Source organism: Malurus melanocephalus, unplaced genomic scaffold (assembly GCF_030028575.1).
Source record: "Malurus melanocephalus ecotype Western Australia unplaced genomic scaffold, MMel_1.1 scaffold_508, whole genome shotgun sequence".
Lineage (NCBI taxonomy): Eukaryota > Metazoa > Chordata > Aves > Passeriformes > Maluridae > Malurus > Malurus melanocephalus.
Genome location: NW_026623740.1, coordinates 89,610 through 106,806, shown reverse-complemented (window position 1 = coordinate 106,806; position 17,197 = coordinate 89,610). Strand labels below are relative to the sequence as shown.

Here is a 17,197-nt window from a genome sequence, read left to right as displayed (position 1 = left end):
GTACTTCTTTCATTKAAAATGATAAATTTGAGAGGCAATTCAATCTTATAAAAACAGTATTTCACTAAAATCTGATATTTATGCTTTACTTTTTGTTCCAGCTCAGCAGTGAAAGAAAATATTTGGAACTTTGAGATTATTCCAAGGACAGAAGTTTGGGGTTATAAGAAACAGCACTGCTTACCAGGCCTGCATTTCACACATATTGAATTCTCTGATTGYTTCCAAACCAGTTCTTTACTGTGTGGCTTCTATAGGAGAAATTCCACCAGCTCATGGTTTACTCACACGTCGGTCATTCTCAACCAYCAATGCATTTGTGACCCTCCCTGCTGTTTTACTAGCATGACTGGAGCCAGATGAACCCAAATCTCTGGCCTTTCCTATAATCTGCTGCGAGGCCACTCCGTCAGAGATTTCTGATTCAGCTCATGCAGAGAGCCAATGCAAGAACCATTACACAACACAGCAGGTGCATTGTGTGTTTTCCCACATTATTCTTCACCCATCCCAGCCACTAACCAAACATTAGGTGTGACAGAAGATATTTTGTCAGATATGGGTAAATGTGATAGATCATTCATCTTCCTTGTCTTTGCTGTGGCATTATGGTTTTCTTCTTTTTTCAGCAGCCAATGGGAGAATTTAGCTCTTAGTAACAGATTGAGTTCCTTACAGATTTCAAAAATAAACAAAATCTTGAACAACATAGCTAGCATCTTAATTCTCTCTTTTGTGTTGGACTTAAAAAAAAAATCCACTTACATCGCAGTATATGCCAAAAGTGTTAGCAAAAAGTCAAGAAGCCAGTACTGGAAAACAAATTCCTCTGTACTGGATGATGAGGACTAATTCAGTGCAGCAGTACCTCCACTGGCTGAAAAGGACTCATATTRTGAATGCCATGGCAGAGACCTTGAGGGTTACCACATGCTCATCTCAATCCCATTTCTGAGATTTAGTGAGGTAGTAGCAGAGTCAGACATAGCAGGGGGAATAAAAATWATCACTACCTAAGAACAAAAAATAAGAGATTAAAACCAGTCTGTTTATCCTGGTTGATCTTACAGAAATATTTAAAGCTAATTGTATCATTATTAGTAGAATGGCAATGATTTTATTTGGCAGTTTTTCTGGATTGCCTTTTAATTGGATGAGAAATGTATATGTAATTCAGCATCAGTCCCACCTTCCCCCCGAAACCATCACCCTTACTTTACACAGCATTTTAAAGCTTTTTGATGTGGCATAGCTCCCTTAACTAAGCTGACAGACCCACCTCTCCTTGCAATTTTCACCAGGAAATCTACTTCCATCAATTCCCCTTCCTTTTCATGTATGCAAATACATATGTATGGCATGAGCCATCAGCTGAGATTTAGCCCTCATAAAAAGGCCAATAGGACTCAGATCTTTTGCCATCTGCGTATTTTTTAGCCAGCTGTGTTCAGTTCGGGACTGCCACCTAGATGCACTTGAAATTTCAGCTTTTTCCAAACACATTTGTTCTTTGTGTTCCAGGCTCAGAACACAAGCTCATTCCATATTGTGCATCAAATAAACTTTGAGATCAAAAATATTCTGATCTTGGGCCTTACTGGGAATGGAAGCAGCAAGTGAAAGGCTGTGTACTGCAGGAATCCAAACTATTCAGTATGTCAAAACTGTTTGAAGAGCCACGTGTGCGTCATGTTCTTGTTTGCAAGCTAATTAGATTGCTTGTTTTGAAAGATGGATTAATGAATTAATCACAGGGTGCGGTAGATGTTTTTTCTTGGCATTCTGAGACCGATTTAATATGAAGTGTTTTATTTTTTTCCATGTATGATTCATTTCAGAACTTGAAAACACATAAAATATAAATGTGAAAATGATAACTGTTAAAAAATGAAAATTATAATCACTGACATCTTTGGCGCAGCAAGTTTTCYTTTATGTTATCTGAAATGGCAGATAGTACCAGTAACCATGGAAAGAAGGAATGATATGGGAGCTTTCTAGTTAGTAAATCAAAGCTGAAAGGAGAAGGGTGTGGTATTGATTGCATAAAATGTCAGACAGGTTTCTGGTTTGCAAAACTGAAAACAGGGGTGGTTCACATCTTGATACTTTCTCATACTGCAGCATTTATGGAATTCATACTATTTTTTCTTWTTTCAAGTCAATTAAATTTTGGGCAACTCCTAATATTGCAAAATTCACTGCCCCAAATTTAGATTTAAAAGCAGAAGGCAGTGGAGACTGGGAGCTGTTTCAGCCTGTGGCCGTTTCTTGCCACTCATTTCTGGCCAGTTCACCAAGTCGGGCATTTTTACATGCACTTTTCACTTATTTTCCCATTTTTCGGCTTTCCCATCCTAAACAACTGCCCTCCTAAGGTGYAGAACTATGCACATCCTTTTCATGGTGATCTGATCTGCTGAGTACTGCATGATGAGACCCTGGCCCTTGGCACACAAGAAAAGAAAGAAACCTCTGTTCAGCAGTKCCAAGTTGTGGGATTCTGAGCAGGACATTTTGCATGAGCTTTGAGCCACCTGGTCTTCCACCACTTTGGAAACAAGAGGTGGAGCCAGGTTTTCAAAGGTATTTATATTAACCTTAATAAATAAAGGCAGATATAAATGTCCAAGAACAGAGATAAGGTACCCTAGACACTTTTAAAAGTTCCTGGGAAATTCTTGGCAACTCTAGCAACAGGAGTTAGAAAGCTATGCACTAATAAAAATCCCACAAATCAAACCTTTACAAATAGAGTCTTTGTTTCCTGATCCTTTCTGTTTTCACCTTCAGCTATACATGCACTCTGTACAGATACAGGATTGTGCAGTTCCTTCACCAACAACCTCCTTTTGGTTCTTCTTYATTACTAAAACTGAAGAAATGTCAGAGACCAAAGTCCAGACTGCAAAATCTGCATTACGAGTAAAGGGGACATTGTACAGCCCAAAAATATCCAATAAGGTTGTGYACTGAGTCAAGTTGATTAAGAAAATATGCATTTTTCTTGAACAYTGATTAACTGTTAAATGGAAAATTCACAAATAGAACACAGGAAGACTGGGTCCTAATTATATTTCAGAGCATGGCTTTACAAATATCTGACAGAGACATTATCAAACCATAGTGAATGAATGCTACTATTCATTATACCATACCATTATACCATGCTAGGTATGGATTTAGTTATGCATTGCAATTTCTCTTCACATCTGCTTTGTTTGAAAGCAATAAAATAGAGAAAGCTGTCACAGTCATCCACCAGTTGCAAAAATCTCAAAATTATGCTTTAGTATGTTTTATGGAGCGCTCACTGCTGCTGAGATTTATTGCATCAGCTGGAAAACAAAATTGCCATTATTTTATGTTTTCAGTCATCTGATGGTGAAGAACATTGCCTTTTAGGTTGTTGCTGAGTGCAGTGATGCATTTCAAAGCTCTATTAATACCCCATGTTCCCACCTAAGAGTCCAGATAGCTGACTTTTAAAAATTTCTTTTGTTTTTGTRCATTAGCTAGTGTGTGATAGTTCTGCAGTATGACCACATGACCAAYGAGTTTACAACATAGTGCCCAAACAATATAAAACAATATTGTTCCTTGAAATTAAATGTTCAGCTTTTATCACAGAGCATACTGCACAGAATAGGCARTGGGGTGAATTTTCTGGAGAGGGCAGGGAAAGGAGGGCTCTGTCACCAGCCTCAGCATCCCAGCAGGCCAGGTTGYGTGGTGGGAGCTCACTCCTGCTCTMCCTCTCCCCACAGCCACTTCTCCACCCCATCCAGAGTGAAGCACCCAATGCTGTGTCCCTCCTCAGCCCCTGCTCCTCTTGCTCCGTATCCTCTGTACCCCTCAGCCCATGTCCCTGGCAGTGATCTGCCCAGAGCTCCGCACAGCACCGGGACAGATGTGCTCCCCAAATCAAAGTGATGCTTCTAGCACAGGCTGGGACTTGCACTGGGAATAGGGATTCCGCCAGGTCATGGCAATCATAAGTGCCCTGAATACTTATGGACTCAGCTGTATCCTTAATCTTCCTGTGATGTTCTCAGAAAATTTATTTGCATTTCCAGCATTAGGTTACTCTTCTCTKGAGGTAGTCACTCACACTTACAGGAGGATTTGGGCTGAAAGGAACCCASACCATCAGGTTAATAAGCACAGAGAACATGGTCAGGTCCAGTGGTTCCTGGCTTTTTCAAGAACACAGTGCAGGCAGAAGCTGCTCAAGAGGGCAAAGCAGGAGGAAGCGCAATGAGTCAAAGACTGCTCTCTGCTCTTCCTTCCATCCAAGGATTCCTTAGCTAGGGAATGATCATTGCTGCACYCCTTGCAAAAATGTCTCTTGTGGTCAGGAGGGAGCATGCAAGTATTGGGACTACCTTATTTTCCTCTGGTTTACCTTTCTCAAGAGCATAAGATGTGTCCTTCCTCTTTTCTCTCATCAAAGCCATCTGAGCTGTTTCTCAGCAGCTTCTTCACAAGCTGAGGGTTTCAGCAATAAATAATTTGAGGGCATTTTGAKGCTCTGAGATCTGGAGCCTCACCCTGTGCAGCTGAGGCTCAGCATGCTCCTCCCTAACACTTTCTGGGYTGAAATCAGAAAGCTATTTTGAGAAATCAGATTTCTCAAAACAGAGAAAAAAATAAAACCTCAGACCTGAATGCTAYTCAGTTCTCACTGTCATATTTAAAGGCATAATTCTGTCTGTTGGGGATAGAAAAACTGCAGGTGTCTGCTCAAAAATGAGGCAATAAAGAGTTGGATAATTCTCTGTCAACTCTATTGCAATAGGTTTGGAAAGAGCTTCTTTTTTTGTGTATCTGGAGTTCAAGAGTAGCTTTCCATCTGCATCAGTACAGAGCACAGTCTATAATCTTTTTTCCGCCTCATATTAAAAAAGAAAATTCAAAATTGGAAAACAAAATGAGGTGAGCTCTATTTCAGTGACACATTTACTTTTTCATGTTTGTGGCTTTAAAAAGTTCAATGCTAATTAGAACTTACATGATTCAGTTTTGTTTTAGTGTTGCTTAGGTTAATTCGCACTAGAAGGATATAAAATTGCAAARTTGCTATTATGAGACCAGTTAAGGAACTCGATTGCCAGTACAAAASTGATGCTTAGGTGTCTACTAATCTGTAATATATTGGCAAGAAGAGCATCCAAACTCAGATTAATTTAAACCATACTAAATTCCTCCTTCAACATAAACTGATCTCTAATTATCTGAATATTGGTTTAAATTAAAAAGAAGTCTTGATGAAGTTGGAAGGAACAAACCCTGATCAAACCTAATCAAGAAAATGCCTTTAATGTTAAAACAGATATTTCCCAGTGTTTCTGTAGAATAAGCTTCATAGAAGTTTTAGTTCTAATGCCATTTGGAGACATATTGGAGCAAAGCAATGTGTTAGTTGCCCTATTAGATCAAGCTGTCATACATCCAGCAACTCTGTGGGGCACTGAAATAAAGACTGAGAATTTTTTTTTCAGCCTTTGTTTATTTGCTTGCACTCACTGATGAACACTGGCTAAGTAGATGCATGTGTTGCTGCGGGGAACACGGCTCTGTGCAAAATCATGTTTCTGCTCTTAAAATGTGGTTATTGAAGTCTTTGGGTTCACTCCAGCTCTTGTTGAAATTGTGATAGAGTTCCTCTGCCTGGCACAGTGGGAATTGTGCAGACTCCTTGTGCTCCAGTGCAGCAGCCTGGATCCATGAGAGAACAGTAAATACCATTTGTCATCACTGCTTTTCTCATCAGACTTCCCTCCCACTTTTAGAGAAAAAAAAAAAAAAAGGGGAAAAAGCCTTACCAGTTGTGCTACTTTCTACTGGAGGCATTTTTATAAAGTGTTCTTTTTCAACATTAGTAAAAATCAAGATTCTCCTTGTTAAAAATTACTGTGATGATGAAAAGCTTCTTATTTGTTTGGCAATGTGTATTTTTCACTCTGTATACCCTCTTGGCTCTTTAAATAACTTTTATTAGCATAATCTATCCTCTTTATCTTGCTTCCCACGCACAGAAAAAAATACCCCATAGACAATAGTGTTTGTATGCATTTATTAGATACTATGAGTTTTATTACTGCATTTCACACTAAGCTTTAAAAAATGTAAATAGGCATTGCCATCTTAGAAAAGCTGCTGCAAACTTCCTGAATAGTGCCCTACCTCCAAGAAAGCTCACTAAGCAAAACCATTGTAATTCATCTGGCAGATAAAGTATTTAACCTGTAGTTAATATAAGGCCTTTAATAAGGATCTGGCCTGAGAGAATAATAAGGATTAAGATTCCTGTATGCTCGAAGTTCAGCCCCACCAAATCAGACAATGTGAYGTGCTTTGAGTTGAAATTGCATTTCAAACCTTTCACACAAAAGCAGCTGGGCACCTAATCCGATTTGTCTGGAAGAGCACCAGTTTTGTCCATATTCATCTGAAATTACCGTCAGCACCACCACTACAAAGGAAACGTTCATTAAAAGTGACTTGTTTTATTCCCACATAATAGATATGATGTTCTACATTTCCTAGATTAGTCTTTAACTTGCCTGAACTATCTCTCTTTTATGAATAGTTCACACATCAGCTGRGAACGCTCATTCCTCTGGCATTTATTTGGAACTTACAGCTCATGATCACACTGGTTTTATGCATCTTGTTTACATAGATTACTTCTAAAATATCATTGCTGTTCATTAGGCTGTACATGTTATGATTAACACCCCCTCTCCTAAGCAATTAAGCAATTTATCAGGTGACAGAYGTTATGGTACAAGACCACCACACACTGAAAAATGAGGATTACTTTAACAGAAGYAAATATTTCTGTGCTAATTATTGTCAGTGATAGTCTTCCTTTTTAGAAAAAAAATGATGCAGATTTTGCTTTCAATAGCACTGATGTAAATGCATAATAATTCTGGAACATCCACRATGTGGTTCTTCCAGATTCACATAGTCATAGCTATGTGTTTCTCTAGCAGAACAGATTTCTTGTCCCTGTCTGGGTCAGAACAGTTGCCCTCAGACATATGGCGGACTTCAAGCTTCAGGGTAAAATCTTTTATCTCTGATCTGAGACAGAAGTTTAGGGAYTTTTTAATATTTTTTTTTAACATTACCCATTGTTTCTAAAAAATGCTTCTTTCTAAAAAAATGTTCTGYTTCCCACCTCCTCAGCTGATGAGAAGTGACAGAGAAACAGGAATGCTTCTGGTAGTCAGAAATCTGACTCCAGGCACACAAGCTGAACTCATTTTCAGTTTACTACTAAAGTGTGGAATTGCGAAAAAGCCATTTATTGGGGCAAATTACTGTAAAAATAGGTGGTGAAATTCTGCTTGCCATCATGTAGCTTATCAATAAAAATAGTATGTGTTTCCACACGGATTTTTTTTTTCTTTATTTATTTTTATGTGTAAAATTCCATTGCAATATAAAGATGAAGGCWTTCTTCTACTCTGGAAATACTTTACAAAGCAAATTGTTGAGTACTGTCACAGAGATATGATGAAGAATCAGTGCAGATTTTAACTTTTGTAGTTTTTATATAGTTCTTTGCAAAATATCACTAAGAAATGAACTGGAATTATGGGTCACAATGAAAGCTAAAGACCAGTGATGTTGCAAKGCAGTTTATTCAAATCTGCTTATTCCAGCAACTACTTTTCAGTGGCAGGTGTGACTGCCCTGTGCAAATCACTAGTCAGGAGATTCARTGGCAGTGTGCCTACGCAAACCCAACTGATTACAATCACTGCTTCCCTCCTCTGAAATAGAAATTTGCACTGTGACACACAACACCAGATGCTGGACACTGGCTACTATAATAAAAGTTAATTTGCAGGATGGTATGGGCTGCATCGATTTTTCAACGTGGCAAAACACTAGCAGTTGTCCAACCTCGGGCCGGTGTTGTTTCATCAGCAAACTGAAGAAGGAAGTAAGTAATGAGTCATATAGAAGGCTGTAGATGACAATTATTTAGATTAGTCAGTCACAGTAGTGTGAAGGGATTTTAGAATAACTTAAGAACACAAAGCAGAGCAGCACAGAGGCAGCTGAAATTCTTTGTAGCTAAAAAAAAAAGGAGATGAAGTCATTTACCTGGAAACATGGTACAATTTATGCAATAATGCCAACAAGAGACTGAAAAAACTTCCATGAGCTCCTTYTTTCCTTCCCCTGCCCCCTCCAGAATATTCTACAGCATGCTCACTAGGAAACYGTGAAAATTATGGTTTATGTTAAATTTCTATGTGATACCGAATTCATAAGGGATTACAACCCAAGCCTGTGGTATATCACTGAGTATTCTAGCGGTAAGGCCTTAGACTTTAAATTAAATTTTTTATGCAAGAAAAGAAAGTGCCTGTGGAGCAGTTGCATTGCAAAGGGTCACGGTGACCAATGATCTTGAGTGCAGCCTGGTCCWTCAAGACAGCTCTTGCTGAGCCCCTGAGTTTACATGAACAGAAGAGTACCAAACTCTCAGATTGTTTCCAGGATAGGAGTAGAGTATTGCATGGCTCAGGACGTGTTATGATGTATGACAAGGGACCCAATTCTGATATCAAAAAGTAGAGTAGAGCTGCTCTCAGATTTGGGACTCCCTTTACATCCTGGGTCCACTTTTGTATCCATCCAAAGATACTCCTATGAATATCCAGAGAGACAAGAAGTAACAGCAATTTATCGAACACGATCCCAAAGATTACAACCCCATGATGATGCTGTTAAAAGACAGCCATCCTCAACAGTTAAAAACTATATTTAAATTGAACTTTGACTTCCTAAARAGGCTTGTGTTTTCATAAGCCAGTGACCAGAACATGAAACAAACACAGCCCTAAATGTTAGTGTTAGGTATGAAAAGGTATTCAGAGGACACTCTGGGCTGTTGCTCCAAGAAGCACAGCCCAAATTCACAACCCACAAGAAGAGATACGGGCAATGTCATGGGTATTGGGTCCTGGTCCCTCAGGGAGTTTAAACTGGTCCCTTTCTGTCTGGAGGCTGAAAACTGCAAACCAAGAGGTTTGGCATGGGATAAGCACTCAAAACTGTGTCACTAGTCAGCTGCAATTGTCTATCACAGTGTCCTCATTCATCTGCACTAAGCAAGAGATGACTAAAATGAGAAGGGGTTTTGAGACCAAGAACCAGAAATGGAGTGGTAGAAAGGCAATGGCAAGCACAGATGACTGTTTTAATTGAAAATCCAGCASTGAGAGAAACATCAGTAAGAGCAAACAGATCTTGACTAGTTTGCCCGTCATGTTCCCTCTCTGAAATAGGTTTAAAGCACACACCTGAATTTTTCTATTTTAATTTTTCTGAAAGCAAATGTAATTTCAAACAAATAGCTTGYTACTCACACAAAAGCTATTCAGATAGTGCAACACCAAACAGGAGACCCAGCAGCAGACAATCAGCTTAACTAAGCACCCCTTTGAGAGCAGCTCTTTCCAGAGTGCCGGCTGAGCTACAAAACTGCAGGGGATGAATGACATCAATGCAATTTATTGGCTTTCTTCAAATAAAGACCTCTAAACTAAAGAGGAAGAGACAACTAAACTCTGTTAGAGTCATAATTAGCAAATAATAGGTTCCATTGCACATATTGGTGTATACAACTCATTCAGGATAATGACAGAACAAGCGTCCACTCTTTTTTCCACAAAAAATATTTTATTAACACGACTTAGGAATTTCTATTTAGAAAATATTGTAGGTGAAATTAATTGAAATTCAGACATAATTGAAATACAAAACATAAAATAATGTGCAAAAGTATCACCATAGGCATAACCTCCCATACGAAATATAAAAGTGCCTCAAAAGAGGCATTACTCTTTTGCAGAAAAAATTGCAGAAACTTCTGTTGTTCTGCTTCAACAGCCACTGCATTACCACAAATATCAAGATCCTTTGCAGATGTTATCAGCATAGCTCCATTAAAATCAGTAAAACCATGCTKATTAATGCCATATGAGGATTTGGAGTAACAGCAAAAATTTCAAATGTTATGAAAAATCAATGGCTACATTTTTGCTTTAATACTCAACTAGCTTATTCRTGGCCTTTGTCAGAATGTTTATCAAGGCATCCCTATTCCAAATTTTCCCCTGTGAGATGAAYGGAACATTTAAATTTATGCCTCTTTTACTTTTATGAAAGCTTCTGAAAGCTTTGATTATGACCATTAAAAAAAAAATCTATTTAACTGATAGGGCCAAAGTATGTAAATGGCAGGGCAATAAACATAAGAACATACTTGTGAAAAGTTCCTTTTCTTTAGTAAACGGAGGATGCAGTAAAAAATTAAAAATCCATGGTATATTTTCAGTGTTGTACTCTCCTTACTTATATCAACAGACAATTGATTTTTCAAATTTTAATTGGTTTGCAACAGCTGAAATATTCGCCCAAGGCAGCAGTAAATTTCCCCCCATTAAAAAAACATGGAAATCTAAACATTTGTCTTTGCCACAATATTATTGTAAAGACAACAGAGCAGAAGAACCAAATTTAGGTTCATTCTTCTATTAAATGCAGTTCATTGTAAAAAAAGTAAATTACATAAAAAKTAGTTCTGAAAGACAGAACTATGTCAGTATAAAACTTTGTGAAAAATATCTTACAAAAAAGGAAGTGGAACGAACAAAAAGTGTTTCAAACATCCAAGTGCACATCAGCTTTAAGACTTCGGGTTATAAGTCTGAGGTTTTTTAACCAGCTTTCTGCGGAATACGTTTGTTGGCTTGTTGATCCTCGGTTTCTGATTTCCTGCTAATAAAACAAAGGAAGCAATTAGGGAAACAGCATGACAAAACTGTTACTATTCTTCATTGTTTGGGTTTTTCTCATGTTATGCTGTTCAAGAAGTTGTCCAATAATAACAAACATCAGAAACTGCAAAATGGGTCTGCACTCCCTTTTCTCACACTGAAAAGTCTCCAGCATGTTCACCTTTGGCACTGGAATCCTACTTTGTTGCTTTTTCCTGAGCAGGCATCAAAGCTTTATCTAGCTGTCCTGCAGTGACAGCAAAATAACAAATACATTGTTCTCTATTTAAAAAAAAAAAAAAAAAAAAAACCAAAGCAAAAAAAAAAAAAAAAAAAAAATTAAAAAAAAAAAAAACCAAAAAAACCAAAGCCAACAACCAGACAAAAAAAAAATAAAAACCACGGACAAACAAAAAAACCCAAACTACTCTTACATTTCTCTGAACAGTGGGGCAAAGGCTAAAATATAACCAGTGCTTGTGGGAGATGAAAAGAAAATTATTTGAGTTGCTGCACAAAAATCACAGCAGCTGTAGAGTGGCCTAAGATACTCAGAGCTGACTCCAGACATGCTTAAAAAGGCTGCATGAATGGTGTGAGTGCAGCTCAGAAAACTTCTGCGACTTCAACTGAAAATCTTTGTCTTTATGCTGCCTATTTATCAGAATGCAGAGCCACTGTGGCCAGATCCCAATTCTTTCCCTRTCACCCCAATGCACTTGCTTTCTTTTCCAATACAAACTTTTTAAAATGAAATTAATCAGAAACTTTTTCACTCAAAACACTATAGAACAATTTAACAAGCAGCTGTATATTTGCACAGGGAAGGTCAACAGAATTCAACTTGAGACTCTAAAAGGTAACAGGAAAGATGCTGAGGGGGAAATAATGGAAGCAGGAGAGGAGGAGTGGCTTAAGTTGCCTGAGTAATTTGCCTAATGTTGCTGTGCACTCCCAAGCTATAGAAATGAATATGCATAGCACAACATTAATTTCCACTAATTATGCCCTTCACTTTGGTCTTTGGCTGTGCCAAGCCTTAGTGAATTGTGAAATCCACAAGTTGGTCAAAAGGCTTGTAACTGATACTTTACATGTGGCTATCTGGTGCTCTAGTTACAAGACAGACAGCATTTCCTTACTTCCTTGTTCCAAAAAAAAAAAAAAAAAGAAAAAAGAAAAAAAAATAGTGAGGAAGGGAGAAGCCCCAGGTGAATCTGGCTGGGTGTGGGCAGGGGCAGTGTGGAGGTGAGACACTGAAGAGGCGGTTTCCTTCCTCCTCTCTCCCTGCACACTCCAGACTGGAGCCTGGCCCTACCACTTCAGAGGGAGGAATGGATGCAAATTAGATAATCACAAGCATCTCAGATAAACTTAGCATACTATTAGAGACTGTCTCATACTACAATGGCAGACACACTCAGACTTGTCATCCACAGAAATATTACTGCCATGACTAACTAGCAGGCAGTACTTTTATTTCTGAGGATGGTGTTCAGGGTGCAATCCTTGCCCCAGCCCTGGATTTCCAGCCCAGAACTGAAGAATCATCTCTGAACATAAGCCTTCTGACTACACAACTTCAATATGGAAGTGTTCAGACRTTGTGCATATCATCTTTATAACAGATGAAAGAAGAAAAACTTTTTAGTTTTTCCTTTTCTTTCCCCAAGGGCAATGTACGTATTTAATAACACCTTAAATTCTTTTCCGAAGTAGTATCAATTTTTAAAGTATTGTGCTATGTCTGCTTCCTAAGTGTTTTGGGGAACAACATACAATTATGCTTTTCTCTATCCTTCTCTCATTTGTTTTCATAGCAAATTAATTAAACTAGAGTGGTGAAACTTGCAAYAGCTGGTATAAACATGACTGCAAGTTAAAGCACAACTGTTCTGATTTACAAGCATAGCCAGTAGCTGGTTGAAAAAAAAAAATTAGGAAAAATCAATTATCATTCCAAGCCTTCCTCCCACAGCTACAGAAACTCTTGACACAGCACAACTGATGAGGCAGAAATGGTTAGTAGTGAGAATAGGAAATGTGAGTAGGCAACAGGGAATCGAGGCAGGATGATAACTTCTGAAAATGCAAACGAAAAAAGTAAATTGATTTCACAACTGACTTTAATCCTATTTAAAACTAACCAGAATAAAAGGATATCTTAATTAGTGGTCATGGAGGTACTGAACAGCTTAAAGACTGATTCCCTGTGGGCTCTAGAAGGTAGGCTTAGTCTTCTTGTATGCCCTTCTCTATACCTCATTCAAATATGGTGTAACCACCTGACATCATACTGATCTCGCCAGAAGGATTTAGCATTGCATTTAAATTTTCCCTGTCTTTGAAAGCATTGAGTCCAAATGCAAAAAGCATACCAAGGCAAGTAAAGGGATGAACATTTGTTACTGGTATGTGCATTGCTTTATATGCTTGTGACGGACAAACTACAAAAAATCCCCTTACCTTTCCTACAGACATTGTAGCAATCCCTTTCAGTAACGAAGTTRTTGGCATTTCCACCACAGCCAGTGTATCTGAACTCCTTACATGACTTAGTCTTGGTGTCATAGTAATAGCGAGGCACAGAGGAGGAACACAGTCCTTCATCCTTGGGGCTATAGCACAGCAAGGGACCAGCTTGGGGGGGGAAAAAAAAAGGAAAAAGGAAAGGAAGAGAGAGAAAGAAWAATTACATAAATGTAATCTCTCTACATGGCTTCTTAAAATTGACCCTGCAATAAATTTTGTATCTAAACAGCTCTTTTCCCCCTTGAACTGATACTATTACCAATGACTTCAGAGACTTTCAACATTTTATTTCTGGGAGTTGTGAATTTGAGAAAGCAACAGACCGTCCCAGAAAAAAGGATTATTATCCCACAAGTGAAATTCATCAGTTTTCCCTGTTTGTGGTGCTATATAGATATGACAGCTGAGATTTTTATATAGTCTTATTCCATACATATAGGAATATAACAATAATTTCAGTGGAACAGCTGCTGTAGAGGAAAAAAAAAAAGCACAACTTTGCTAAGATTTTGCAAATTCTGTTTGCAGCAAAAAGTACACTTCCGACAACTTTCCTCAAGAGAATGTTTCRTTTTGTGTCAACAAGATTCTATTTTTCCAGCTGTAGACCCTTTATCAACTCTTTGGAWGTGCAAAACAGAAATGAAAAATAATCCAGCCTTCACCTACGAAAATGCTGACAATCTGTCATCAGCAACAAATAAATGTCATTAAGCACTAATAAAGCTTAGGAAGTGACAACTTTTACAGATTCTGGCACATCTCCAAAGATCCTATCTTGAATCAGATATTAATGTGGCATTCRTGTCAATACTTTGTTATAGTCACCTGCTCATAATTACCAGCATTCTCATTTAAAGCTCAAACGGAGAAACTGTGAAGAATCACATTAGGCGAAACACTTGTCAGAAGCTGAGCTGTTGAGTGCCAAAAACCCGAGCCACCTAACACCACCTCTCCTGCCTGAATTTTGTAAGGCACTTCTGCTTTATATTACAATATCACTTCCCCACATGTGACTGCCACAATCTCTGACACATCTGCCTCAATACAGATCTTCAGCCTAATTATTTCCCCTCCAGATACATCTGTACAGCTCTCTAGAAGCCAAAAAACTGGTTGGATATAGCTATGGGTGCAGTTAAGATCACAGAATTTTTGCACTTTCAGTAACAGCTGAGACAAGTAACATTAAAGTGGACAATATTAACATCTGCTTCACACAAGCCTTCAAAAATATCTCTGTATGGGTATTCAGAGGAAAATATCAAATAAAGTATCATCTTCATATCACTTTCAAACCATCTACTTTATTAAAAATTTGGAACAACTGTTACTTTTTTCAGGAAGACAGTGGTCCACACAAGACTGCAAATCTCTGAAGTTGTTGGCATTTCCGTAACAGCCACCATAGATGAATTCCTCACACCTCATAGAGCTCAAATTGAAGGCRTATCTTCTTAGATAACTCCTGCAAGGTCCTCCATCAGCCTCCATCCGGCATATCTTGGGTACTTCTGCAGAAAAAAATAATTTCATCCTCTATAAGATCAACTCTTCATGTCTCACATACAGAACAACATGGTAGTGTGGGTAAAACATTATTACRTGTGGGCAAGTCCCAGTTTGTCCTACCTGCATTTTACTGGAGGAATCCAATGCATTGATTAGCAAGTAGGTGCAATATTAAATTACATGTAAAATACGAATAGATAACTTCTATACATCCTCTCTGAGCCAACTCACTCTGGTTTTTCTGCCGAAAATTGACATCAACAAGCAGCTGCGATAAGCAGGAGGGATATCACATCAAGATGATCGTTGGACTCGATCATCTTAAAGGTCTTTTCCAAMCTAAACGATTCTATGACTATGATACATCGGGTAAGTTCAAAGCATCCTGCCAGCCATGCAGCCTCTCCGATGTCCCCTCCAAGCCCCTGCCACCCCGGGGACCCTCTGGGGCACTGCCGGTCCCCGGACTCACTCTTGATGGTCCAGCAGCTCTTCTCGCAGTCGTCGAAGGTGAGGAAGTTGTTGGCGTTTCCGTAGCAGCCCCCGTAGGTGAACTCCTGGCAGCTCTGCGTGTGCCGATCGTAGTACCAGCGCGGCACCAGGGCGCGGCAGGGCCCGTCGTCGGGGGGCAGCAGGCAGGCGCGCTGCTTCTCTGCGGAGACACCAGCGACCGGGACTGAGGGCACCGCGCCGGCAGAGGCGGCYCCGGCCCCGCGGGGTCCCACCGAGGGCCCGCTCCTACCTGTGAGGGGGCGCTGGGCCAGCGCGGCCCAGGCCAGCAGCGGCAGCAGCGCGGGCAGCGGCAGGCGGCGGCTGGCGGCCATGGCGCGGCGGGAGCGACAGCGGGGTCCCGGCAGCGAGCAGCGCTTCCCGCTCCGACGGCGGCGCTTTATATGCACCCAGGCGGCTTCCCCGGGCCGCCTCCTTGCGCAGGTGGTGGGAGGGGAAGGTCTGATTCAGCGGGGCAGGAGGTCCCCGGGGCGCGGAAAGCTGCGCGATGCGTGAGGCCGGGGGGCGCGGGCAGCCCCCGCCCCGTCCCGCCCCGCCGCCGTCGGGGGGAGCAGCGAGGGCCGGGTCCCCTCAGGGCTGCGCCGCCCATAAGCCGGGGTGCCTCCGCCCCGGGGCTGCRGGGAGCTGGCTGGGGTCCACCCTGCCCCTTTCGCATTACGGGATGATGCTCAAAGAGCATTTCCTGTAAATCACGGCGAAATCCCGGACAGGTCACTTAGCGAAAGCTCCCTCTCTCCCCCCTCAGCCTTCCCTCCCCCCCGCCCCGAGGCCGCTCCCTATTCGGGAGGCTCCGGGTAGAGGGCGATGGGACGCCGAAAATCAAATGCTGAGCCTGCTGCGGGTCCTGATCCAGCCTGATCGAGTACAGGCTGCTTAGCGAGTGCCGCTGAACAAACGCGCGGTATAAGCTGTCTCCTGTTGTGTAAAACGATGATGAACTTGAGAAAACCGAGGCATCGTCAGAGGGCTTGGACTCTGKGGAATCCCGAGAGGCCGAATGGATAACTCCTCTGGCCAGTGCAAAGAGTGGTGGATTTCAGGAAATATCGTGACCTGGTTTATTCTGCAGATTTTAACCGCGCCRGGCAATGGGGTGTGATCTGTGGGAGGAGGGGGTGAGCAGCGAACAACATACTTTCCCTCTCTAATCTATTAGAGACATTACATTAATTAGTGTTTGCTCCAGATTGAATAGAGTAAGAGAGATAAGASTGGCTGCAAATTAGGCGTGTTCTCCATAGATAACAACAAACTAATCTGATCTYCTATTCTTCTCTGCTCCCTTTACAATGACACTGGGCCACAGTCCTACAGGGCAGAGACGCCCTCGATGAGTTGCGATACCTGGAAATCTGTAGCCTGTAGGAAAGAAGCTGAAGTCTATACAGGCTGTAAGGAGGAGGAACTTCTAGCACCTTGATTATTTGAACTGACTTCCTCCACGGCTTCTCTGCTTTACTTATGTTGTGGAGGATGACAACATAGTTTTCTGATATTGGTTTGGTTTTGTTTTTTTTTTTTTTCATAAAGGCAAGAAAGGAGCAAATACAATCCCTAGCCCACCTCTGTGACTTCTGAAAGGATATGAATGGTACCTCTTTCCCTCCTTTTTCAGAACTGCTCCTTTTTTTCAGAATCTCCAATAGCTAAAGGGTAAGTGGGTGCTTTAGTGATGAGAAAATACAGCTTGAGTAATCACGATGGGACATATCTGCCATGCTTTAGAATCTTATATCTACAACTGTTACTAACAGGTGTCATCATTTTTAGGGTTTTCGTTCAGCTTATTAGGCAGAGCAGCTATATTAAAACTTATTAAGTCCCTCCAGTAG

The 17,197-nt window shown here is 40.5% G+C and overlaps 1 protein-coding gene across 2 annotated transcripts; it reads right to left on the bottom strand.

Moving 5' to 3' along the window:
- Positions 1-9,678: 9,678 nt before the first annotated feature.
- On the bottom strand, positions 9,679-15,859 carry TFPI2 (tissue factor pathway inhibitor 2). 2 transcript variants are annotated; one of them, XM_057381375.1, is made up of 5 exons: positions 15,598-15,859; positions 15,328-15,507; positions 14,678-14,857; positions 13,275-13,448; positions 9,679-10,806 (listed from the first exon to the last, which is right to left on the bottom strand). In XM_057381375.1, the coding sequence occupies exons 1-5, from the start codon at positions 15,677-15,679 to the stop codon at positions 10,718-10,720; spliced, it is 705 nt and encodes a 234-aa protein (XP_057237358.1). In that variant the 5' UTR covers positions 15,680-15,859; the 3' UTR covers positions 9,679-10,717. The 2 variants fall into 2 exon arrangements, with proteins under 2 accessions (XP_057237358.1, XP_057237357.1); XM_057381374.1 differs by having other exon boundaries at positions 9,679-10,809; positions 15,598-15,855.
- Positions 15,860-17,197: the final 1,338 nt, after the last annotated feature.